Source organism: Colossoma macropomum, unplaced genomic scaffold (genome assembly GCF_904425465.1).
Source record: "Colossoma macropomum unplaced genomic scaffold, Colossoma_macropomum, whole genome shotgun sequence".
Classification (NCBI taxonomy): domain Eukaryota; kingdom Metazoa; phylum Chordata; class Actinopteri; order Characiformes; family Serrasalmidae; genus Colossoma; species Colossoma macropomum.
In genome coordinates this window covers 40,395,967-40,423,907 of record NW_023494792.1, presented here as the reverse complement: position 1 = coordinate 40,423,907, position 27,941 = coordinate 40,395,967, and the positions used below count along the sequence as shown (strand labels likewise).

At 39.0% G+C, this 27,941-nt stretch overlaps 1 protein-coding gene across 2 annotated transcripts in view; it reads left to right on the top strand.

Annotated features, from left to right (window-relative positions):
* The window catches only part of pawr (PRKC, apoptosis, WT1, regulator), a 98,100-nt gene that overhangs the window by 43,485 nt on the left and 26,674 nt on the right, over window positions 1-27,941 (top strand). For both annotated transcript variants that reach the window (XM_036577187.1, XM_036577188.1), the window contains one exon: window positions 15,300-15,425. In XM_036577187.1, the coding sequence (XP_036433080.1) occupies window positions 15,300-15,425 (126 nt within the window). The remainder of the gene's footprint in view (window positions 1-15,299; window positions 15,426-27,941) is intronic.

Here is a 27,941-nt window from a genome sequence, read left to right as displayed (position 1 = left end):
GCAGTACAATTAAAGATAAAGCTTTTCTGATCGCTATGATTCATGACCCGAGAAAATAAAATCACATTCCTAGATTTCCAAAACCAGCTTTAAGGTTTTACTAGCTGATGTAGGAATGTGCAGTTCAGTATGAAGAGATTTATGTGACCCATTTTGCAGCAGCGTCTCGGCCGCCAGCAGTATTTGTTTTGTTGCTTTAAGACATTATCTCCCCAATTAGAGATGAGAATGGCTTGTGTCCAGTGTGCTGGAAATAGAAGGGAACGACCCAGGATTTTTTGGAAAAGGTTCTCCAAGCCTTTTGCTTTCTGATGATAGACAGTTTTGGTGGTTTTTTTTTCCAACCAGCACTTCTTTCCTGCTTCTTTAGCTGGCTTAGAGAGAGAAAATGGAATTAGACACAGTGTGCTGCAGTAACTTGGCTGATTCATGGCTGCGATAGTATAGTTCTCACTGTTTTAAATATGCTTTTAAATCCGATTTCTTGACATTAAGATATCAAGTCTTGTACACTATCTCTGTAGAGGTGCAGTGCCATCAGGTGCTTTCAATTAGAAATGTGGTCTCTTATAAGACATTATTATAAAAGATGTCACCATTGGTTACTATCATTAAAAAACTACTCAAATTGAAAAAGCTAGACAGCCATAGTAAAATCTTAAACATCTCTGTCAGTACAATTGAGTCTATAATATGTAAGTGGAAAGTTCATGGAACCACAACTAATCGTCCCTAGGCAATTGTACTGTGGAAGATTTCACAGCTCGCTCTTAGACTAATGATAAGGAAGATAAGAAAGAAGCCAGCAGTCTCTCTAAAAGATTCAACACAATCTAAAGGCAGCAGGAACAACAGAGAACAACAAGTATTTAAGCAATGTAATCAGCTCTGTTTCCACGCCCCACATAAAACTCCATTGCAAAGAAAGAAGCACAGAACTTCACATACTAGCATTTAGACAAATCTGGATTCTTTTTGAACAATGTGTTCTGTTCAGACAAAGCAAGACTAGAACTCTTTGGAAATAATTCAGCTTATTGTTTTGTAGAAACAAGGGTTGTACGTATGATCCCAAGAACACCACACCCACAGTGAAGTACAGAGCATCATGATATGCGTCTGCTTCTTATGGGCATTATATGTCATCAGAGGAAACATGGATGTGGAGTACTGAGTGATGTTCTCGGGAGAAAGTGGACATTTCAACAAGACAGTGACCCCAAACACACAACCAAAATAACTCAAGACTGGTTTCTAAAAAGGGAAGTGGAGGTGCTTCCTTGGCCTAATCTCTTGACTTGAGTCCTGTTAAATTTATGGAGGATTTTGAAATTGTGAGTCCATCAGAGGGCCCCTTTTAATCTTTGGGAATTGAAGATGTTTTGCCAAGAGGAATCGGCCAAAATCAAACCACAGTGCTTCAAAAAGCTAATTACTTCTTACTGTAGGTTTCTCAAAGTTGTAATTGCCTACAACAGCTTTGCAACAAAAAGCACTACTATTATTAATTAGTGATGCCAAATACTTTTTGCCAAATCAACTTTGTTCTTTAAACATTTAGTCAGTTAAACGTTTTTGTTTATGCTTATGAATACACACTTCTTTGTTAATATTTATTATAACATGGCTATGGACAAAAAAAAAAACCCTGGCCATAGATCGCCATCAGTACTAAATGGTTATTTCCCTACCAGCAGCACTCAATCCCTGTGTTCAGTACTGTGTTGTTTACTCTATTGAGACATAGAGTGACATTTAAACTGTGATTCAGTGGAAAAAAAGTACAGTTTTCTTCCCTTACTCCAAATGTAGTGGATCAACCAGAACATTGTTCTGAAGTTTGCTTCTTTAGTTTTACGCTGAAGCTATGAGGCTAATGTAGCTAACAAGTAATAAAAAGATTGTTAGTATGCTAATTAGTGCTAACTGCATGCCTAAATCATCTCACACTTGCCTCAAACCGTGTTGTTGTTAAGTTATCCCAAATAGACTTTATGTGGTTTCAGACACTGTATGACATACTATTATCTATTAATGTGGACAAAAACAAAGACAAACTTCAGGCTTCAAAATGCTGCTACTGTTTTTAGCTATGCTAACATAATTTAGCCTGTCTACAGGTGACTAACAGTGTCAGAAACCACATAAGCAAGGCTTGATTGTGATGCATACAATTAGCATGATGCTAATTTGAGGTGTGGAAGCTTCTGTTACTTGTTGGTTATTTGTCTCGTGGCTCCAGAGTAAAACTAAAGGAGCAAACGTCAGACACCAAACGTGTCTTGGCTGATCGACATTTGTGTTAAGGGGGGATAATTTCACTTTAAATGGTATCTTCCTGTATGTGAGATCGACCTGCTGAAAGATTCGGCCTGAATGAGCTGAAAGGCTAACAAACAGTGATGATACATTCTCTCAGTGCACAGGTGCTCTTTATTTTTTGTAAAGTACAGGAGGACTTTGGGTCTCTGTGACTCTTTTTGTAGCTCGAGTATGTCTGGATGGAGGCCAAAAAGAAGAAGAAGAAAAAAACGACATGAACACTGTACAAAGCTTGTTGCTTGGCTCCTGCAGCGACGGCTTGTTCTGTCAGATAAACTCAGTCAGAGAGCGACACAGCAGCTGGTTTTCTCCTCTTTAAGCAATTGAAAGGTTTACTCACTACAATGTCCCTGCCGAGAAATCTGTCCCTCTCTCTATCTTTCTGTCTCTCCTTTCTCTATTTCTCTCACTCTTTCTTTTTCTCTTTTTTCCGTTTCTCCATTATCTGTCCCCTTCTTTCTTTTCTCTGTCATTCTCTCTCCTGCCGTCTGTCTGTCTCTCTTCCTGTGCACTCTCTCTCTCTCTCTCTCTCTCTCTCTCTCTCTCTCTGTCTCTCTCTCTCTCTCTCTCTCCCTCTCTCTCTGGGCTGCTGGTACTGCTGTTTAAATGGTTGGACACAGTTCTGGATGTAATCAGTGTTATCTCATTGTGTGGTGTGTGTTTAGCAGGCAGACCAGGTTGGAGGGTTGGATAACATTTGGATGCCAGAGATTCTTAGCGTGTGAGGTGTCTGTGGAAATCTGGCTACACACACATTCTGGGGTCCCTTGCCCTGACAGTCACGGGTCAGCAGGTAGCAGCTATTAGAGGCCCATATAATGGAAAACTGAATTTACCTCAGTTGTCTGAAACATGAAGCAGCATTGCATCTTTTCAGCCTGCTGCTAACAAAACATCGTGGACAGCTCAACATGCTTGGAGGAGAAAACGTACTGTTAATTCTGTTATGTAGGCTAACAGACATTAGTGCTGAATGATGAGGGGAGAAGGAGGACCATCCACACAGAGAGAGGGAAGCCAATTGTGATCTCTTTGACTCCTGACCGCAGATGGCTATGGCAGCGTCAAGGAACAAATTTGCGCAATTTACCTCTTTCCCCAAAAACAGTTGATCAGATTTCTTTTGTAAAGTTTGCTTCTGTACTTTTACACTAGATGTACAAGGCTAGTGTGGCTAACAAATAATGTAAGCTTATACTCCACCAATTAGCACTGTGTGAACATTGTATGGCATACTCTTATCTATAAACATGGACACACATTTAGACAAAATTCAGGCATCGGATGGCTGCTGCTACTGTTTTTAGCTATGCTAGCTATATTTCTGTCCATATTTATAGATAACGTTTTTTCATGCAGGGTCAGAAACTACTTAACTAATCACTGAACTACACACGGTTTGAGGAGAGTGTGATGTAGGCATGTCATTAGCATCATGCTAATTGCTAATGCTAAATGCTAATAGGCTTCCTTTACTTGTTAACTACATTAGCCTTATGGCTCCAGTGCTAAACCAAAAAAGCAAGCTTCAAACACCAGACATGTCTTGGCTGATTGACTACATTTGGAGTTTAGCTTGTACACTAAGCTATCACTTTAAACCTGTATGTTTATGTCTGTACCTGCTTCTGGAATAAATCCCAGCAGCAGCTAATTGTTTGACAATGAGTCAGCAAGTCTGGTGACCAGATGAGAATGGTCATCATTAGATAAGAGGGACAGTAGGAAAGGTTTGCTGTAGGAGGGACAGGAAAGAGTGGGAGAGAGAAAAGAGGAGTGTAAAAAGGAGGAAAGGAGGGAGTAATAGTGCAACTGGTAGCTTAAAATTTGTCCTTTTGGCCTGGATGTTCTTTAGCCTGGCTGAACTTTTCATGAACTCTGTTCCTGTGTTTGTGTGAGTGAATGTGTATGAGCAAGAAGTTAGAAGTGTGTGTTTATGGCTGGAATATAAAGCCAGACGTTTTGGCTCAGTGTGAAGTTGCGTTATTTCTGGTTTCTGTAACCAGACTATTCAAAATGAGTAGTTATTTAATTCATTGTATTCGGTTAATTAAGTACTTGCTGGCATTTTGGAAGACAAGTTGCAACAGGGACACTCCTGCAAGTGGATGATGGCCAAGCAAAATAGCCAATATGATCACGCAAAAGATGAAAAGCAACCACTCCAGCTGTCAGTAACTTGTACCAGCTTGTTTGGTCATCAAATTAAGAGTTTCGTTAACGCATTAGGTAGAATGAATAATACCTTTTTGGAGCCTGTTTTATGTGTATGGCACCTTTTTTGTGATAGGCATTGTCCAAAATAGGACTGCTCAGTGTATTGTTTGGAAATTGCTATGGCAAATTGGTGTTTGCAGTGCTGATTCTGACATTGTACGACTTACTGTTATCCACAGTCAAGATGCTGCTACTGTACTTAGCTATGTGATGTATTTTTGTCCATGTTTATAGACATGGGGCATAATATAGAACATTATACAGTGTCAGAAACCACATAAGCAAGTCTGTTTGAGATTACGTAGTCTGTGACAACTGTGTGATGGATTAGACTTGCAGTTAGCAGCATGCTAATAAGCTTCTGTTACTTTACTACAATAGCCTTGTAGCTCCAGGGTAAAACTCAAACTTCATAAAATTCAGGCATGAAACATGTCTTAGCTGATTGACTGTTTGTCAAGATATTTTTTTTTCAGGGAGGGCGGTGATTGTGTAAATTTGTCTCTTAACCGCTGTTTGCTAATTTAGCAGTGAAGATGCTTGTCGTGTTTGTCTGAGTGCTTTAGCAGCCTAGATTTTTCTCCCTGGTTTGAGTTAGCTGTGTGCTTCAGAACGAATAAGCAGATGTTAAACTTATTTGGCTGAAAGTAAGAGCTGTTTTTTTTTTTCTCTTCTTTTCAATACTTGCACTCTTCTCTGAGCTGTTTTGTTTGTGTTGTACACGAATAGTTTCATAAGAGGTTTAGTCAGATATGGGGATATGAAAGTTTTTCTATAGATGGATGTATCTTTATATCATTATTTTTCCCTTCTCTGTATTCCTTCCATCTGTGGTTTGGTTAAAAGCTCGCTGTTAGACATTCTGCTGGCCTTGGGTCTCCTCTGCTCCATTCATGTTGTAAATGAAAGTGGCGTGTTTGAAAGAGTTTTTGAAAGAAACCCAGCCTATGAATCAGAAGTGATGATGCACCGGGTCTTTGTGAAGCTTCTCAGGGTTTCGTGTCCTTGGTGAGAGAGGAATAGAATGTACAAGCCAAAACCTCTGAGCTGGTACACGCAGCAGGCGGTTTTACAGGTAATGATAACCTCCCTAATCAAACACAAGTGAAAACAAACACCAGAGTCTGTCAAAATGAAACTTGCTGTTACTTTACTAGTGGAAGCATCTCTTCACAGTTACAGAATGTGTGTGTGTCTACATGAATAATAGTAGTCGGAAGAAGAAGAAGAATGATGATGATGATGATGATGATAAAAATGACTTTATTTACATAGCTGCGTTTGTCCAAAAAATCTAATCTAAAATCTAAAAGTGCTCAACAGAGTATGTAAATAAAACAGTCTATGTAAAACATGTGCAACGTGACAACAGTATAAATTAGGAATGAAATGTAGTTCTGTGCTCTGCATGGCCGTCATTGGGATTAAAACAAATTTAATGCCATGTCTGTCAGTGTAAAAGGCCGAATTTGGGTGGTTTTTGACAGAAAACCGCTAAGTTTTTCTGTTTCTCAAGCCGCATTCATTCTCATTCTTCAGAGCAGTTATTATTTACTCATATTATCTGAATAATGCGCATCTTCCTCGCAGTAAATTCGGCTAAACAGCCTGCAGCTAAATGCATATTAGGAATTAGAGGCAGTACCATGTAATTAGCCAATCCTCCATATGATTGGAAAATTACAGAGTGGGCCGTATGATCAGCAAATTTCATGCACTCAGTACTTCGCACTGTTTTTATCAGCGGCTGCACAGCAACCGCTCCAACTGTCAGTCACTTTTGTGCCTGCTTGTTTGGTCCTCAAAGCAAGAGTTTGGTCAAAATATGAAATGCCCTCCCCCGCCCCCGATGAGGTTGATCAGCCTACACATATTAGGTGTCTGAAGTTTGCGTTTATAGTTTTACACGGGGTGGATTTAGTGACTCTGGGGTAAAAGACAAGAATGAGGCCCCCTGGTAGCACATTTTTAAATTGGTTTAGGCTCAGGCCTCCTGAGTGGCTGTTTACACAGCAGAAAATGAAACTTAGGTAAATTAAATCTAGGTAAATTAAGTCGATATAACTAATATTTATAATTTTGAGATTGTGGTAAGAATATTATAAGATTATTGGTGAAAATAAAGAAGGATAATCTTTAAACATATCACGTATTTGATTCAACAATTCATTTTATCCCATAAATGTCCATATCTGAATTGTTTCCTTTCTTTGGTCCACTTTTTTTTTTTTTAGAGAATAAATCTTTTTTTTTCCAGTTGAATCAAAACATATGGCCAAAAACTGAAGGATTTTCTTACATTGTGAATAAAAGTTAAACAGTATGCATGGCTAGATGTTCATCCAAGATATAATTGTACAAAATTCATCACTTTACACCAATTTGCAGAGGTTCTGTTGCATTTTTGCTCATCACACTGAATTTAGTTGTTGGACATGAATGGGTTAATATATTGTGAGGAGTGTTGCAGTCACAGTAAATAGCAATAGAATCACTATGCTAGCATTTTGTCCCTATTGTGCAGCCCTTATTGAGCCTGTGTCTCTGGTCGCTTGGTGAATAAAGAGGCAGCTGGACAGGGCAGCAGTTGGAAATTACAGTGTAAACCGTAGGGCAACACGCGTAATTCTCACAGACCGGAGATTTATGAGCCGCTGGCAAAGAGTTTTAGCGACTTGCTGGAAATGTCTGGGTTTGGGAGTGAAAGCTACCATTTTAGGAGAGAAGTCTGCTTCCTCAGGCCTCCAGAACATTCCTCCCAAACCTCAAAATACGGTCAGACGACAAGCCACCCAAACCACGGTGGTTATGCACCCAGACCAGAATGATTCTGCTGAAGCGCTGCTGTATACTCCGCTGAATAAACTCCAGCAGAGCCCTAGTGGTGGTCTTGTTCTTTTATATAGGACCAGTAATAGAAGAGTTTTGGTCTCCCCTACATATCTGATATTAGAATAACAGTAAAGACATCAAACTTATGAAGTAGCAAAAAGTGTTAAACAAATCCAACTATCCCCCCACATTGTCTTAGTCTAGCTTTTATGGACACCTGCCTGTCCAGCGTTTCTTCTGAAATCAAGGGTATTAAATGGGAGTTTGTCTTCTTTGTTGTAGTAACAGCCTCTACTCTTCAGAGAAGGCTTTACGCTAGAAGTTGGAACATTGCTGTGAGGATTTGATTGCATGCAGCCACAAGAGCAAAAGTGAGATCAGGTAGTGATGTTGGATGATCAGTTCTGCATTACAGACTCCACTCAAAATCATCCCAGAGGTATTAAACGGAGCTCCTTCGCTCCAGAGAATGCAGTCCCACTGCTCCACAGCCCAGTTCTGTACTCCCTCTAGCTGATGCTTGGCATTGGGCATGGTGTCCTCATGTGTGGCTGCTCCAAAGCATCTCATTCTGTTGGCAGATAATACAAGCTGAGCGTGTGCAATCGTATGCGTGTGTCAGCAATGAGTGAACCTGGACACTTTGGGGCAAAGTGTATAATCACATCAACTGTACATCAGCTTTTATGGAAGTACAGTTTTACAGTGAACATGCTTTTTATGGGCCTAGTGGTCTGCAAATGTTGATGGAATAGTTTGTGCTGGCTTGTTAAATTGAAAGGTCTCTTAAAGGTAAAGGCGCTGATTTGCCTCTTTTTATGTTAACGGGAGCATTGTGCTTACTTAGAAGGAAAGAAAAAGCCCTTGGTGCCTTTTTCTTCTTTATTAGGCCAAATCCCAAATCAGCCTCATGCTGAAAAATCCTCAACATTCTCAGGAATGTTCTGAAATAAAATGAAAAAATAATGATATATTTCAAAATGGGGGGACAGAAAGCAGGCAGGGAACTGACAGGTGATATATCAGCTGCTGGAAGATGGATCAGTGTGTGTAGTTGGCCATGGATGGAAGGCTGAGAGAGAGAGGTTTATGCTTTATGATTTAATAGCCAAAAGCTTCCCATCCACTGATGCTGCCAGGGTGTGTGTGTACAGGGCAGTGTCCAGAGCAGAATGTACAATAAATGGATAATGGATGTGAAAAGCAAGTACTGGATGCGAATAAAGCAAATTTTCTCCCTAAGTTATTCATTGCCACTTTCACCCATTAGCTGTGTCTCCCTCTAATCACAAAATGCTACCAATCCAGGAGGATGAAGGCTAGTAAATGTACTTCCACATGCCTCTAGACACATAAAGTGCCACTGCATCTTTTCAATCTGCCACTAGCTAACATTATTGGACAGCTCAACACGCTTGGAGGAGAGAACTGCTAATTCCGTTACATCAGCTAACATACGTCTGCGTTGGCTAGCACTGGTGAAGGCAGTTATACTCTCCTAGACTCCCGACCACGGATGGCTGTGGCGTCGCTGGTGATTGCCTGGCGATAGGGCCAATGCTTAGATGGTTGCATTATATGTTACACAGTAATTGAGGATCATTTGAACTGCTCAGTCTTATTCTAGTTCAGGTCAAGTACTGTCGGTGTTTGCTTCCCAGATTTGCACAGTGCATAGTTGTGATTTCGGATGTGTGCATGCCTTGAGGCCGAAACTTTTTCATGCATCTTCGCAGAAGTATATATCGGCCTTAAAAATGTATGGATTTCCCAAATTTATATTGGCCTTTGTAAGTCTTGCAGATGCAACAGAACTCGTCTTGGCTGTTCTGGACGTTTATAGGTCAAGCCGACAGCACTGGGTGGAGAACACAGAGGTTGATGTACTAAGCCTGGTCTAGTTTTACAAGCTATTTCACTAGAGGAGAATTTTTTGTAATTGATTAAAAATATGTGGAAGTAACTACACAAATCAGCTACCACACTAACATTAGCTTGATTACAAGAGAAAAAAAACAATCCACCCGATCTATGCTGACAGTGTGACCTTTCACACATGTACAAAATAAAGACCTTTTTAAATGAATAACTCACTCTAAATGTAGGTATAGTGATAGAAACTGAGTTGTGAGCTACAGTTTCTCGTTAGGTTGAATGAATATCTCACTCTAAATGTAGGTATTGTGATATAAACTGAGCTGTGAGCTACAGTTTCTCATTAGGTTGAATGAATATCTCACTCTAAATGTAGGTATTGTGATATAAACTGAGCTGTGAGCTACAGTTTCTCATTAGGTTGAATGAATATCTCACTCTAAATGTAGGTATTGTGATATAAACTGAGTTGTGAGCTCTGAGTTGTGAGTTTCTCATTAGTTTGAATGGGATTTATGCTTACGTTCTGTAAAACTTGTCCAACCACTCACTCTCTCTCTGCTCTAAAGTGTAATGCATCATCCTAATGTTTTTCCAGGGCAAACAGCATTTGATTATAATGTGTAGTCATTAAGCTCAAAACACAGAGAAGGAAGCAGAAGCAGCGCCCCCTGTCAGGCTCTATTGAAAAACCTCACTGCTGCCTGTCTGGCCTAAAATTGGCCAGTGCCTGCAGACAGCTTACAGCACTCCATAAAAAGCAAGGCATGTTAGTGAAAGGATTCAGACAAGAAAACACCATAATAATCTCTATAATGACAAGGTGTCAATGCTGGGGTTTGTGTTTTTCCAAAAGTGCTGAAGTAGACCAGCTTCTCAAACTTTGATAAATAGTGAAGTGGTTGACCTAGACCTAATACAAATGACCATGTTGTGTTTGCCGGTTTATAATAATAAATCATGTTAATTAGAAAGCTTTTTAGATTTTCTTTTTGCAAAAACTGCAAAACTGAAGGAACAGCCAATAAAAGTGGGAATAAAGCCAAAGTCCACACTGTTGATCTCCTTTGTTGTGACATTAGCACTCATCACTACTCAAACCTTTCAGCTTTTTAAACTACCTTTAGACTAAGAGAGTTTCATATGTGCTTTTCATAACAGTTTACAAAAGAAAACTGTCAGATCATTATTTAAGTAAAACCTGCTCTTCATACCAAGGAAGACACTTTGATGAACATTAAGCTGAGTGTTGTAGATAAAGATACCCAAAGCAGTCATAATTCATTTTTAAACAAACATTTTTCAACCTCTCTTTATCCCTCAGAATGAGACTGATACATGAAAATGAGCCCTGTTCTGATTGGCTGCCCTGTGCTATTCAAAAAGCAGTCTGGGCTGAAACACTCTTTATAACTTCAGTGGAAATGGGCAGAGCTAAACTGCTATAAGCTGAATGGGCATACAGTGCTGCTTGAAAGTTTGTGAGCAGTTTAGCATTGTATGAATTTCTATATGAATTAGACCTAAAATGTGATCAGAACTCATAACAAAATATAGAGTCCAATTAAACGAATAACACAAAAATGGTTATTGTTTTTCATTCATTTATTGAACTAAGTAATCCAACATTAATGTCTTTGTTGGCAAAAGCATGTGAACCTCTGTTTTCAGGAACTAGCTTGACCCCTTTGGGCAGCAATGACTTTAACCAAATGGTTTCCGTAACTGTTGATCAGGCCTGCACATTGACTTGGAGGAATCTTGGCTCATTCCTCTTTACAGAACTGCTTCAACTGTGTTATGTTGGTGGGCTGCATTGCACAAATGCGATGCCTTAGGTGCCGCCACAACATTTCTATTGGATTAAGATCTGGACTTTGACAAAGCCCTTCCAGAATGCAACATTTCTTCTGCTTTAGCCATGCTTTGTAGACTAACTGGGTTTTAGGGTTGTAATGTTTCTGCAGGAGCCAGCTTCTATTGAGGTTTAGTTCATGGATGGATGCCCTAACATTCCCCTGTAGAATTTCTTGACAGTCCAGAATTCATATCTTCATCAAATGATGGCAAACTGTCCTGGTCCAATATCAGCGAAACATTCCCAATTTATGATACTGCCACCACCGTGTTTCAAAGTTGAGATGAGATTATTATGGTGGAATGCAGTGTTCAGTTTTGCCAAACATAATATCTCTCATTTAAGCCATAAAGATCCATTTTTGTCCTTTTGTCTTGTCCTTCTTGTCCTACTGAAACTGGACAGACTTCTAAAAGGCAGACTTTACTGCAAATTTTAAATAGGCAGATATGTTCTTCTTGGAGAGGAGGGGCCTCCACTTTGCTGTCATAGCATACACATATTCTTTTTCAGTGTTTGTCTGATTTTGGACTCATGAACAGTGGCTCTAGCCAGTGTAAGAGAGGCCTGCAGATCCTTAGATGTTACCCTGGGGTTCTTTGTGGTCTGACGGAATATTGTACACCTAGTTGGATGGCTGCTCCTGGCAGGGGTAACAGTGGTGTTGACTTTTCTCTATTTGTACACAATCTGCCAGGGGATCAGTGAAGTCCAAACTCATCAGGAACTTCTTCTAGCCCTAATAAGCATTCGCAAATAATTTTCTGAGGTCCTCAGAAATCTCAGTTGATTGGTACATGGCATGCACTAACAAATGTGTGTGGTTAAAAAAAACTCAAATTGATGTTTTTTTTGTTTGTTTGTTTGTTTGTTTGTTTGTTTGTTTGTTTGTTTTTTAACAGGGTTGGGTTTGCTACACTCATACCTGATTTTCATCCAACTGATGGAACCTCCTGACCCAAATTATCACCTATACCAAAATGATAATTCTAGAGGTTCACATACTTTTGTCAACAAAGGGGTGGTATTTGTTTCTATTGTTGTGACTTAAATGAAGATCTGATTATGTTTCAGGTCACATTTATGTAGAACCAATGAAAAGTTCAGCATACACAGTGCTGCTTGAATGTAAGTGTATGTGTGTATTTGTTTTATTTAAAGAAGTCTGTGGGCCCTTTAGTTGAAAAACATCTTTTAGACAGACATTTTTTGACAGGCAGTGTCTTGGGCTCTGATGGTGAGTTGTGAGCTTTCGAGGATACACTCATATGATTTATTCCTTAATGGACAGAGTTGGATCCTGTTTCTACCTCAAAAATAGACAGAGAGGCCATAATAGTCATTTAAATGTTGCCGTGTTGGACATTCCTGCTGTAAGGAGAGAGATAAATTGTAGATTGTTATTTATTTTTTCCACCGGCGGGATGCAAATATTTCCAGCCGCACATGCTTTCCTAATAAAGCACAAAGAGTGGAAGCAGATGGAGGGATTTTTTTTCTCCTTTTTTTGCAGCAGAATCGGTAGAAAGTTTTGGGTGTGAGGTGCCCCCATGTTTACGTGCAGCGAAAAGGCCAGCAGCTAATTTCTGACCAAAACACTTGTCTGTCACTGTGTAAACAGGAAAGAGAAGGAATTTGGAGTCAGCTGCTTCTTCTCCATTTTCACTCCCTCTCCTCCCTCTTTCACTGAGATAAACTCACCGGCCACTTTATTAGAAACACTTATCCTGTATTTCCACTTACTGACCATTTTATTAACACCACCTACCTTGTACTTCCCCTCTCTCGCCACTTTTTTTAAGGACGGCCTGAAGAGGCAGAGAAGCTGTTCAGGTGTGCTGTAACGTCATGTCAGATAAGGAGATAGTGGAGTCTGACTAGATTTCCGCTTTCCCAGATATCAGCAATGATACAGAAGTAAATTCAAGATATTTATATATTTTTTTTAAATCTTTGCGTAGCAACATATTTTCATAGTCATTTTAGCTGGTTTACTGAATGAACAGCCATGGTGATATTCCATTGCTAACTTAGTGGTCAAATCTCAGTTCCATTGTGAGCAAAATAACTTTGATAGATGAATATAAATCTTGTTCAGGATTGTTTTGGTGAGTTATTTTAAAGATTTACAGCCATTCAAAACCTATATGAATCAGCTAAACTGATTAGCTAGCCTGCTATCTCTGTTTGTCTCTGTCCCAGCTCTGCAGTGGCTAAAAAGTAACGCTCAGCTTCTTCATCTAATTTCAATGAAAAGGTGACACTAAATCCCAAGAAGGATTAGCTGATGTTACCTGGGTATGACATAATTGGTTTTAGCCTAATATCATGGCCATCGTTAAGTAATTGCCATTTTCTCCTGGTTTTGGGTCAAATGTTCTGTGTAAAGCAGTGATAAATAAGCCTCCAATTCTGAAAACTGTCAGGACTCCATGAGAATGTTCTCGAATTCTGGTGGGGACCCAGGACCTACCAGTATATCACTTGAAAACATAAAGACCCACAGAAAAACAAAAAAAGCTTTTGGAGATACATGTTTTTCTTTGGACAGTGACAATCAGCTTGTTTAATAGCTGAAATCAGGCAGAATGCTAGTATATTAAGCAAAATGTTTGGCTCATGACTGAAGATTGAAATTTTGATTCTAGAGTCAAAATATAGATGAAGCGGCTTTGTGTGCCGCTGTTGCATAGCTGTATTAATATTATTTACCATTTGAAAACATTCTAGGTTTCTTCTGGATTGAGTTAAATTTTCTATCATTTTAATAACAAAGTGCCATCACTGACCCAGTACACTGGCTCCCCCTCAGTACTGTCCTGAGGACCACCAGACGGTGCTTCGCAGCCCACTTGCGCAGCCCAGTCATTGAGAAACTCTAATCTAAAGGGTTAACAAAAGATAAACCTTCCAAATAATAAATAAAGAAACTGAAACCAACTTAACAAATTAATACTCAAGTATTGAAATGATTCGACTCAGACCTTAGTGAATTTTTAAAAATGACTCTGAACTGTACCAAAATAACAACTGTAACTGAATGGAGTCATTATGAGGTCAGAGATTGAGAGCACTATAATATAAATAAAACATTTTTATTATTATAGCAGTGAATGTGCACCAAACCTGCCCTTAAATGGGTAACTGTGCAGTTGCGGTGCTTTACCTGTTCCAGTAATAACTGCTGAAGTTCAAAGTGTTCAGTGTTGCAGTTGTAGTGCTTGTTTTGTTTGAGTGTTGATAAAATCACTGTAATAGGTACTAAGATGTTGAAAGTGAGCAGTAACAGTATTTGGGTATGATTCTGGGTAAACTGTTATTGCAGTTAAAGTGCAGAGGCCACTCTGCAGTCACTCACTCATTTAGAGCTTTATTTATATGGTTTTATGACTGTTGTTTTGTTTTTGTACTGCGCTTGTACTTTATATCCGGTGGGATTTTAGTGGTGCCTTAACATCTCCCCCTAGAGTGAGTCACATCCTGTGTGTTTGTCTAGGCATGTGTGTTACTGTGTCTATCAAAGCTCACTGGCCACTCTATTAGAAACAGCTACCTTGGTTTTACACTCATTGTCCATTTTATCAGTTCCATTAACCATAGAGGTTTGCCTGTTAAACTTGTTTTGCCTTTGCTGCGGTTTCATGAAAATGGATGATTATCAGACGAGAGCTTCCATAACGTTGTTTATTCATTTGAGGTGGAAAAAATCAGAATTGTCAGTGATCTTAATTGTTTGTACTATAATACTGAATAACCCGGTCTTCAACAGTCAGAACCTTAGAGTCCAAGGAGCCCAGAAAAATCAACATCCAGTTTTATGACCTTATGACTGCATAAGCTGAACTCTCTCTGGCTGAAGTCTTCTTACTGCTGCGTTACGCTACTATTTATTGGCAATGCACTAGCTAATACTGCCCCGTCAATTTTGAAGACTAGATAATTTAATAGATAATATTATCTATGCCCAGGTGGTAATACAAAAACATTGGTTTTTGGAATGCAGAAAAAACCCTCCAACCAATCACGGCAGTGTTTACTGTGTACTGTGAGCATAAAATCACAATACTGGAATGTCATCCATATCGTGCAGGACTACTTTGTGCATTGTATTCTCTCAGTATAATATTTTGTCCATGTAACACAGCATCATATCGTTTGCCCTTGGTAACCCATGTCTGCCTGAATGTGTGTTTAGAGTTTGGATGAGCTGGATGATGATGATGGAGGAGAGAAGGAGAGGAAGAGCGAGGAAGCCCTAACACAGCACAACACGGTCCAGAATGAATCCATGACCTCTGATCCCGCAGGTCACTCAATACAGGTCGGTGTAATTGTGTGTATGTCTTTGTTATATATATATATATATATATATATATATATATATATATATATATATATATATATATATAATATTTATTGGACATATTAATACTTTATATTATTATTACTCTTATTATTATGTGTTATGGGGCATATATACAATCAAATACATATGGGACATATAATTATGACCCCATGTCCTGACATTGTAAGAAAACTCTGTGTGTGTGTGTGTGTGTGTGTGTGTGTGTGTGTGTTTTTGGTGCTGCCACTGAGTTGCCAAGCAGTGGCACTGTTGGCCAGAGAAAATCAACAGTGTGACCATCAGCACTAAAGACCATAAACACTGCAGGACATTCAGTACTAGAGAAAGAGAAAAACACCATATCATTATTACAAATAAATAAATGATCAATTATAAGGGGTCTTTATGATTAATTATGTTAATATTCAAAAATGGCTTGGAATAAAATCTCTTTACATTAACTTTTTACAATGACCATAAAGACCTTTTTTCTCTTTCTCCTGTGAAGTTACTATTTTGGAGATACTTATTTTTCATTGGACAGCGACAATATATAAAATGTATATATTATATAACATTATATAATAAACATTTCTTAAGGGGCCCTGGTTCAATACTTCTCTTGATTTTTATTTTTTTTGTCCCTGAAGTCTCTAAAGAGGTCTCTCTTTAGCCCTTTGAATTAAACAGGGTATTTTTTTTTACTGTGCCTTTAAGATTGATACATATAAATTACTTTATTCTGATTCAATTCATTCAAAAATGACTCCTGTTGCACACACTTATCACTTCTTATCACTTCAGTGTAAATGGGTGGTCTGAAACAGCTGTGGACTGAATAGGCGGTCATATGTGTTCATGGAAGTGACATCACAACCATGATGACTTCAAAATGGTCTGGTTTTGTAGCTTTGTTTCCATATATGGGCTGAGAAGTGTGCATTTTTTAACTTCATATTACATCATACTCTTGTTTCAAAAGAGGAAAGAAAATATATTTTTCCATGAAACAGGCCTTTAATGTATCACACATCTAGCCAATTATACATGTCTTAATGTAGTATTTTTAGTGCATTAGCTGTGGAATTAGCCTCTTTGCAATCGTTTAATTCTCTTCAGAAAATAACAAAGGACAAAATGGTCTTAAAGCAGTGAGGAAATGTATCATTCACTGGAGGTTCCCTCTCTGACTCACTGAGCACGAGTGAAACAAAGACACGGAATGTCATAGAGCATGCTGGAGTGCTGTTTTCTAAATCTAATTTAATTTTGTTTCACTTGGGCTTTACCTGTTATTCTCATTCAGCTCAGGATAGAGAGAGAGAGAGAGAGGGTGGAGACACAAAGAGAGAGAAGAGAAAAAGGTCCAATTATATTTTTCAAATGGAAGTTATTACTGTGTATTCAGCTTGTGATTTTGAGACGTATTATTATTGTTATCATTGAAGAACTGAAGAATTGAAAAAGTTTCAGTATTAGAAAAGTTATATTTTGTAATACTTTATTAGAAATCCCTACCTTGTACTTCTGCAGGCTGGCCACTTTATTAGGAACACCTTACATTTCCGATACAGAGTTAGTAAAGAAATACTAACATAACTGCTAACTTCGATATTTACTTTTGTATTTATTTGTTTTTTGGTAATTCATAAAATGTTTTTTTTGGGGGAGGGTTTGTAATTTCCACTGTTTTCTCTAAAAAGAAAACAGTCACAAGTCTTTTTCTTAGAAGATAAAATAAATAAAAAAGAATATAAACAAAATTGCAATATCTATATAAAAGTAAACAAAAAATGTAAACTATAAGGCTACATGTCAATATTAAATAAACTAAATATTACAAGTTTGTTTACAGTCTGATCTTGTGTTTGTATATATATAGTGTAGCTCTTACCTTCTGGCTGAAATGAGTGAGAGGGGATTTTCTAATGTGACTCAATCATTCCCAGCAAACTGCGGAATCCACAACTGTATAGAGCTGGACTCTACAGCCAAATAGAGGTGGATTCCACAACCAAATAGGGGTGGACTGTACAACTGAATAGAGCTGGACTGTACAACTGAATAGAGGTGGACTATACAACCAGATGGGGGTGGAATCCGCAACCAGATGGGGGTGGACTCTGTAACTGAGTAGATGGGCGAATTGGTAGCTTTTAACATCTCTATTAAGCATTAGCTTCGCATTTTCTCCTCACTCTAGTAACTAAACCATTCCTTGTCCATCATTGTTGCATTCAACTAACAGACTTCAACCTCTTCAAATGGCATGGCTAATCAACACAAGAAAGGCTAACCACACCATTTTTTCAGTTCCAAGAATCTCAGTGGTTTTGACGTTCATGGTTATTAATTGTAGAAAGATCATGGACCGGGTTAAATAGAACTACAGAAACAATTACTGATATCACCCATTTTATAGCAGCGTGTGCCGTCTAGCAAACCAACATATTGCAAAACATAAATATAACTGTGTGTATTGAGGCAAAAAGTTACAGACTGTAGATTGTCAGCTACTGCACAGTTTATCAGCCCCTCTCTACATCATTCAGCATTGGTCAGTTTCTGACCACAGGACTGCTGTTCTCCAGATATTATTTGGATGGTGGGTCATTTTCAGCACAGCAGTGACACTGACATGGTAGTGGTCTTGGTAGTGTGTGTGGTGCTGGTATGAGTGTATCAGACACAGAGGTGTTTCTGGGGTTTCTACACACGTCAGTGTCACTACTAGGTTGAGAGTGGACCGCCACCCAAAAATATTGAGTCAAGAGCGGCTCTTTGATCCAGCTTGTGTGTGTGTGTGTGTGTGTGTGAGAGAGAGAGAGAGAGAGAGAGAGAGAGAGAGAGAGCGCACTCCTGAGAACTCCTGATTAGTGTGAGGTCCATCTGCTTCTGTTTAGTCAGCTTTTCCTGCCCCTGTTCTTCTGCCATAGAAGGAAAACTCTCCGCTTTACAGAGAATCAGCGGAACATGCAGAACATTCCAAAAAATTCCGGAAAATTCCAGAGGATCTTCTCTGGTTCCTGTCTCAGACTTCTCTGATATTAGCTCTTTTTCTCCACTTGCTACTTCTGAAAAAGTTAATTTAATGAAATACCAGCACATTATTTTTCTGTTTTATTTTATATTGTATAGAATGAATGAGGAGATTTTTTAATTTGTAATTTTTCTTCCTTTTTTTTTCCACTACCACTTTTTGATTTTGGGTCACACACTGCATTAGATCACAGAGAATCAATGTGTAACTGTTAATAACTTATCAGCCAAGGTCAATAGTTCTCGTGTCACAACTGTGAACACATTTACATGAAACTGCTCATTCATCTTACAGAAATTAAGGTCCACCCTTCTGGCCTACAGCAGTTTAGCTCCACTCATTCAGCCTAACCCTAATTTAGCAGTTTAGCTCCACCCATTAAATCTATAGCAGTTGAGCTCCACCCATTAAATCTACTGCAGTTTAGCTCCACCTATTAAATCTACTGCAGTTTAGCTCCACCTATTAAATCTACTGCAGTTTAGCTCCATCTATTAAATCTACAGCAGTTTAGCTCCACCCATTAAATCTATAGCAGTTTAGCCCCACCCATTAAATCTACAGCAGTTTAGCTCCACCCATTAAATCTACTGCAGTTTAGCCCCACCCATTAAATCTATAGCAGTTTAGCCCCACCTATTAAATCTACAGCAGTTTAGCTCCACCCATTAAATCTATAGCAGTTTAGCTCCACCCGTTAAATCTACTGCAGTTTAGCTCCACCCATTAAATCTATAGCAGTTTAGCCCCACCTATTAAATCTACTGCAGTTTAGCCCCACCCATTAAATCTATAGCAGTTTAGCCCCACCTGTTAAATCTACTGCAGTTTAGCTCCACCCATTAAATCTACTGCAGTTTAGCCCCACCCATTAAATCTATAGCAGTTTAGCTCCACCCATTAAATCTACTGCAGTTTAGCCCCACCCATTAAATCTATAGCAGTTTAGCCCCACCTGTTAAATCTACTGCAGTTTAGCTCCACCCATTAAATCTACAGCAGTTTAGCTCCATCTATTAAATCTACTGCAGTTTAGCTCCACCCATTAAATCTACTGCAGTTTAGCCCCACCTATTAAATCTACTGCAGTTTAGCCCCACCCATTAAATCTATAGCAGTTTAGCCCCACCTGTCAATTCTATAGCAGTTTAGCTCCACCCATTAAATCTACAGCAGTTTAGCTCCATCTATTAAATCTACTGCAGTTTAGCTCCACCCATTAAATCTACTGCAGTTTAGCTCCACCCATTAAATCTATAGTAGTTTAGCCCCACCTATTAAATCTACTGCAGTTTAGCCCCACCCATTAAATCTATAGGAGTTTAGCCCCACCCGTTAAATCTACTGCAGTTTAGCTCCACCCATTAAATCTACAGCAGTTTAGCCCCACCTGTCAATTCTATAGCAGTTTAGCTCCACCCGTTAAATCTATAGCAGTTTAGCTCCACCCGTTAAATCTATAGCAGTTTAGCCCCACCTGTTAAATCTACTGCAGTTTAGCTCCACCCATTAAATCTACAGCAGTTTAGCTCCATCTATTAAATCTACTGCAGTTTAGCTCCACCCATTAAATCTATAGCAGTTTAGCCCCACCTATTAAATCTACTGCAGTTTAGCCCCACCCATTAAATCTATAGCAGTTTAGCCCCACCTGTCAATTCTATAGCACTTTAGCTCCACCCATTAAATCTACAGCAGTTTAGCTCCATCTATTAAATCTACTGCAGTTTAGCTCCACCCATTAAATCTACTGCAGTTTAGCTCCACCCATTAAATCTATAGTAGTTTAGCCCCACCTATTAAATCTACTGCAGTTTAGCCCCACCCATTAAATCTATAGGAGTTTAGCCCCACCTGTCAATTCTATAGCAGTTTAGCTCCACCCGTTAAATCTACTGCAGTTTAGCTCCACCCATTAAATCTACAGCAGTTTAGCCCCACCTGTCAATTCTATAGCAGTTTAGCTCCACCCGTTAAATCTATAGCAGTTTAGCTCCACCCGTTAAATCTATAGCAGTTTAGCCCCACCTATTAAATCTACAGCAGTTTAGCTCCACCCATTAAATCTACAGCAGTTTAGCTCCACCAATTAAATCTACAGCAGTTTAGCCCCACCCATTAAATCTATAGCAGTTTAGCCCCACCTATTAAATCTATAGGAGTTTAGCCCCACCCATTAAATCTATAGGAGTTTAGCTCCACCCATTACATCTATAGCACTTTAGCTCCACCCATTAAATCTATAGCAGTTTAGCTCCACCCATTAAATCATAGCACTTTAGCTTTACCGATTAAACCTATAGCAGTTTAGCTCCATCAGTTAAATCTACAGCAGTTTAGCTCCACCCATTAAATCATAGCACTTTAGCTCCACCCATTAAATCTATAGCAGTTTAGCTTCACCCATTAAATCTATAGGAGTTTAGCTTCACCAATTAAATCTACTAGCAGTTTAGCTTCACCCATTAAATCTATAGGAGTTTAGCTTCAACAATTAAATCTATAAGAGTTTAGCTCCACCCATTAAATCATAGCACTTTAGCTCCACCAACTAAATCTATAGCAGTTTAGCTCCACCAATGAAATCTATAGCAGTTTAGCTCCACCCATTAAATCTATAGGAGTTTAGCTCCACCCATTAAATCTATAGGAGTTTAGCTCCACCCATGCAGCATATAGCAGTTTTAACTGTACCTGTTCATATGTCAGTCTTAAAGTTGCTGTAACAAAAATAGGAATAAAGAGAGGTTGGAAAACAGTCATGTAGAAATAACTTACACCTGTTTCTGGTACATAACCTCCCCCATGAACATAGGTGGACTTCTTAGGCAAAAATAAAAAGCAAGAAAAATGTAGGACGTGGGCCCTTTAATTCCAGACGTTGCCTCTCTCCCTGTCCTCCGCTCCTCTGACAGCTCGGCCTGTCGCTGTCCACACCTCGCTCATTTGCATTTTTAATTAGCACCTTTTCCATGTGAGACGTTTATAATTGTCTGTGAGGATTTTCCCACGCGCTCAGAGAGTCGACCCTCATCACAGTTAGACAGATAACACTGGCAGGCTGTAATTTTCACAGAGACAAACCACGAGAAAAGCCTCTGTTAAAGTAATAGTTTGGCAAAAAATCAAATGTGCATGGATTTTCCTTCCTTACCTCAAATGCCGTTGATCAGTCAAGACATATTTGGTGCTTGAAGTTTGCCTCTATATTTTTAGCTATGAGGCTAATGTAGCTAACAAATAATGGACACTTATTTACACCAGTTAGCACTTTGCCACTTGCAGGCCTAAATCATCACATCAACAGAAAAGTACAGACCAAATTCGAGCAGATGGCTGCTATTGGTTTTAGCTATGCTAGCATATTTTTATCCATGTTTATGTCAGTTTATCATACAGTGTCAGAAACCACATGAGTAAGTCTATTAGAGATTACTTGACACCTCACCACACGTTTTGAGGCATGTGATGATAGGCATTTAGTTAGCACCATGCTAATTAGCATAATAATGAGGTTCCATTACTTGTTAGCTACATTAACCTCATAGCACCAGTGTAAAATTAAAGAAACTTCAGACACCAATCATGTATTGGCTGATTTGAAAACTGTTTCTTTAAATAGTCATTTAGGGGCGCAAAACTGAACACTGTTATTTCAGGAAATTAGCAGATAATTTTGTAATTGCTCATCAGTTTGATTATATTTGCTAGTCTTGACCTTATTTCTGATGGCTTTATCATATGTGTGCAAATCAGCGGGAAACGTGTGGGACCAGGCTTTGGCTGCCTGCCTTGGATTCAACTCTACGATGTTTATCGGATTAGCCGGGAAAAGATAGGGAATTCAGAGCACATCCACAAAGCTGTGGAATACCAAAGCAGCTCTATTGTTGGACCTGCATTAGGCTTTTGCCTTTTGAGATTTTCTAATTTTAATGGGCTGTCAGAATCACAAAGGCTGGCAGATCACAAACACCTATGAATTTCTTTCTTCTTTTTACAAAATGCGCATGTGATTTATACGAGAGGAGATTTGGCATGAATAATGCATCGGAACACGCGCACACACACACCTGATGGGCTGATCCTTTTGAAATTAAAAAGCCTACACCCTTGTACCCTTGGATGACTTCGCTGTCTACTGCTGTTCGAACTAAATAGACAGAGATTACTCCCTGGTTAAAGCGATAGTTCAGCAAAACAATCAAATCTCTCCTTACTTCAAATGTAGCCAAACATCTGATAGTAGACGGTTCTGGGCCGATTCTGGCTTTCACATGCAAGTGTTGGTTCACCGGGCAGATGTCAGGCATGCGGGCCAGAACAAGGCCAGATGCGGTACAGCTGAGTACATTTACATTTACATTTACAGCATTTAGCAGACGCTCTTATCCAGAGCGACTTACATAAAGTGCTTTTTCTATCTAGAGAAAGTATCTTTGCTAGTTACCAATAGGTTAGAGAGAAAGTCAGTCCTGAGCTCAGATACTGCTAGAAACAAAAAGTCACCATTTATACCCAGAGAAAAGGAACAGAGTTAAACACAGCAGTGCAATACAATATAATACATAAGAGCCCAGAGAAAGAGGAACAGAGTTAAACACAGCAGTGCAATACAATACATAAGTGCAGTACAATACATTACAATCAGTACTTAACTCAGTGCTCATTTAAGTGCTGTATAAAGAGACGTCACAAGGCAAAACTGAGTACAGTTTTGCCTTGTGTCTATATTTGTGGGTCAATTCTGGCATGACTGTTGTAAATCAACAATGTAGCTGGGCCAGATTTGGTTCACATCCATTAGTTCTACTCGTTTTACAGTGTGGGCTAGATCTGGGCCCAGGACCCAGCTGTATACTGGGCCAAAACAAAGCCAAGGATGTGGCCCACAAGTGGGCTAGACAAATTTTGCTAACTGGGATGTTTGGAGTCTGAAATTTGCTTCTTTAATTTTATACGGGAGCTACGAGGCTAATGCAGCTAACAAGGATGGAAACTTATTAGCATGCTAATGGGACTAGCAGCATGCCTAAATCGTCACACACTTGCCTCAAACTTTGTTGAATTGTTAAGTTATCTGACATAGACTTGTTTATGTGGTTTACTCACTGTGTGACATACTGTTATCTATATAAATGGGCAAAAATGCTAGCATAACTAAAAACGGCATCATCCCTGTGTTCAACAGGTTCTGTGTTCCCTCTTTGTAATTTTGGAAACAGCCATATATTTCCATGGTCAAACATGTTCAGTAAATAAGTTCTAAAATTGTGTATATGTACATACTACTTCCAGTTAGATTCCCTCATTAAAACATGCTCTGAGTATTTCAGTAAAGAATAATCTTTGGTAGTGTTTTGCAATGTTGCTAACATTGTGAAAGTTAGTGATCAGGCTAACAGTGGATTCTTTAAACGTATCCTAAGCGACAACATCTGCCCTCCATTTCTACATGGCCTTGTCAACTTGCCCTCACCGTCCCCTTATTTTTTACTTTATTCCGCTAACTTGGTAGTGAGCAAGCTACAGGCTGTACAGTTAGCAACTACAAAAAAGAAAGCTAGTTTGCCACATTTAAACCAGACAAAGAAATTATTCACAGAGTTTATGTATTCTACACTCTGACTTAAAAAATGGTTTGAGTTACAGAGTTTGCGAGCTAATTAACTCCTTGAGACTAACCTAGCTGAATGACCTTTGATGAGCCCGTTATGTAAACCAGAACCTTGGGATCCCCTTCATAGGTTCCTATAATGTATCCTATTGAGGTATGATGTATCATATAAAAACCTGAATATAGAACCCTGTGAATGTATGCATGCAAGCCTTACATCACCAAGTGTAATGCCAAGCATTGGGTGGAGTGGTGTAAAGCACACCGCCACTGTGCTCTGAAGCAATGGACACATATTCTCTGGAGTGACGATTCACACTTCTCTATCTGGTAGTCGGATGGACGAGTCTGGGTTTGGTGAATGCCAGGAGAACGTTACCTGCCTGACTGCACTGTGCCAACTGTAAAGTTTGGTGGAGGAGGGATAATGCAATGGGGTTGTTTTTCAGGGGTTGGCCGAGGCTCCTTCGTTCCAGTGAAGGAGAACCTTAATGCTTCAGCATAACAAAACATTTTGGACAAATGTATGCTTCCATGCACTTCCATGCACATGCACTTTGTGGAACAGTTTGGGAAAGGCCCTTTTCTGTTCTAGCATGACTGAGCTCCAGAGCATAAGGCAAGGTCCATAAACGCAGGGTTGGGTGAGTTTGGTGTGGAAGAACTTGACTGGCCTTCACAGAGCACTGACTTCAACCCCATCAAAGACCTTTGGGATTAACTAGAACGGGGATTGTGAGCCAGATCCTCTCATCCAACATCAGTTTCTGACCTTACAAATACTCTTCTGGTTGAATGGGCGAAAATTCCCACAGACACACTCCAAAATCATGTAGAAAGCTTCCCAAAAGAGTGGAAGCTGTTGTGGCTGCAAAGCGGGAGCCAACTCCATATTAGTGCATATGGATTTAGAATGGGATGTCATAAAAGCTCCTGTAGGTGTAATGTGTAGGTGTTTCAGTACTTTTGTCCATATAATGTAGTAACAGCAAATATTTTCCTGAAAATTCTCTGTACAGTTGTCTACTGATATATGTACTTGAGCTCTGTGTGCCATGGCAATTAGCACCATGGTAGTTATTGCTAATACAGTGGCCCCAAAAAGAATTTGGACATTTGTGCCATATTTGAAAATCTATTACATTGATTGTGTTTTTATTGTTTAGCGCTGTAAAGTCGACTGAAAGTGCTGACTGTATGGATAGTGTTTTTCCAGAATGTCCAGTCCTCTGTTTTGCTCTTTAGGCTTCTGAATGGCTTGTTCATGATTCCTCCAGTTGTATCCATCCAAATCAAAGCTCTTCGTCCTCTTCCTCTTTTGCCTCAGCTTTTCCAAATGTAACATTTTTTGCCAATGAATTGGTTCTTCTGAGAATATATCTAAAATAAGTTAGTGTGGTTATCTGGGGCTTGATTTGGTTGAGGATCCTTTGCCATCCAAGGTACTCTCAAAAGTCTTTGTCCACACCGAAGTTCTAATGATTCAATATTTTTCCTGTCTTGCTTGTGTATTGTCCCGCTTTCACATCCGTAAAGACCAACAGAGAAGACCACAGCGTGGACACTTCTGATCTTTGTCTCTTGAGACAAATTGTTGCATTTGAAAATGCTTTCAAGCTCCTTCATTCTTGGTCTGCCGAGTGCCAATCTGTGTCATATTTCTTGTGTGCTGGATCCTTTGTTGTTAATAATTGATCTTAGTAGGGAAAAGCTGTCCACCATTTCCACATCTTCTCCATCAGTAGTAACGTTAGTGGTCCTTCCTGTTGTCATAACCTTCATCCTCTTCATATTGAGCTGCAGTCCCTTCTGCTCACACTGTTCTTTAACCTTCAGAATAAGGACCTTCCAGAATTTCAGCTATGAGTGTTGTATCATCTGCAGATCGGAGGTCATTGATGTTTCTTCCACCATTCCTTAATCCTTGATCATCTTCCTTCAGTCCAGCTTCTCTCATTACATGTTCTGTATGGTGATAGTGTTAGGAAACAAAATATATCAAACCAAGTGGCATTTAATTTAAACAGACCATTCCAAGACCTGCCATTTTCAAGTAGTCCTTTCAAAAGGTGGCAGGTGTTATTCGGATCATTATTTCTTTGTAGACCTCTGCAGGTTTGTATCCAGAATGCCTTGGCACACTTCTTAGTTCGTGATCTCATCAATGAATACAAGCTCATCAAAACCACAATAAGAAAAAAAGCCCTGCAAAGATTTTGATGTTTCCTGCTCTTGTGCTCTTGGTGTAGTCTGATTGCAGTTCTTCTTCAGGCTTTCTCTACACAGAGTCTATGATCAGTTTGACGTTGTGCTAAAAATATTTACCATTTTGTAACACATCTTTTAGAGTCCCTTAAATTCAAGGCATTAAGTGTGTGGTACAGTCTCCAAAGTGCTATGGAATTATTTGGGTTAAATAATGGAAACCAACACGGCCTAACTAAATTACACTCTTATAGATCATAACAGGTTATAGATATGAATCTATTAAAGGGCATCATGAAATATCTCATGATTGGGTAATTATTTGGAGTAGCAAGGTAATAAGGACAAACATACTCTACAGCCCTTTCCTGCTTAAATTTGTGACCTCCACGTTGACCAGGTGTAATTCTCTGTGTAAATTTAAACTATTCCTTTAAGCTATTTGTATGGCATTTTAAAGGGCCCAAATCCTAAAATTTTCTTGCATTTTATTTTTTTCTCTGTGGTCATATATGTGGTTTTATTTAGCTAAATCAGGCATAATTCATTTTTACATGAGCAATTTCCAATCTGTGTTTATTAGAATTAAATATAAAGCTGTTTTCGGTACTGTGCCTTTTAGACTGATGTATGTAAATAAGCTCTATCCTGATTGGCTACCTTGAATTGTGCCTTATTCAGACACTTCTTATAACTTCAGTGTGAGTGGATGGAGCTAAACTGCTGTGTGCTGACTAGGTGGATGTATGTGAATTTGTTTTGAACTGTTTTCATGACATTATAAAAACAATGAATTAAATATGGGCTGTTTTGGCAGCTTATTTCCATATATATGGACTGTAAGGACTCAGGAGTGAATGGTGATTATTGAAAATTTAACAGCATTCACATACCATGTCAAACATTCATTTCAAAACTGTGAGGAAAATTCAGTTTTTCATGATGGGGACCCTTTTAATATTCCATCATAATTCCAGCTAATAACATGTATAATGTCCAAATTACTGCAGAATATCCCATTTTACTTGGCAACAAATATCTTGACAAAAAAAACAGTTTCACCTAACACACAAAGTAACTTTTCTCCAATACATCTTGCTGTTATCAAATGGTGGGATATGGTTTTAGCTGAACTGTTTCTTTTTAGCATTTCTTTTCTGCATTAGCTTATCTTGTGGCTAGAAAAGAAAAGGGTACTTTATCTGAAGCTGCTGCATGTCAGACTGAAGCGAGCATGTATTGTGCAGGCTGTCAGTGGAACTAAAGCGTGAAAAATCCAGCGGCTCCACCTGTATGCACAGTTTCCCTGAAAGCTCACTTGAGCAGCATTAACCCTACACCTTCTCTCTCACATACACACACACACACTATACACACCGGCTTTCAGTGCAGACACAGCAAATGAGCGATTTTACAGTGTTCTAGTCCCTTCAGACCTGTCACACTTACAGAACGGCTGAGATTTTCCAGTTTTGGGTAGGAATAGAGCTGTTTGCTAACACTTTATTGAATTTGGATTGTGGTATGTACCACAAACAGTCATCATTTATTTTTACATGACCATTTTGCAACTCTGCAGACCATACAGGTTATATATAAAAATTAGACTGCAAAAAACTATCGGTAATAA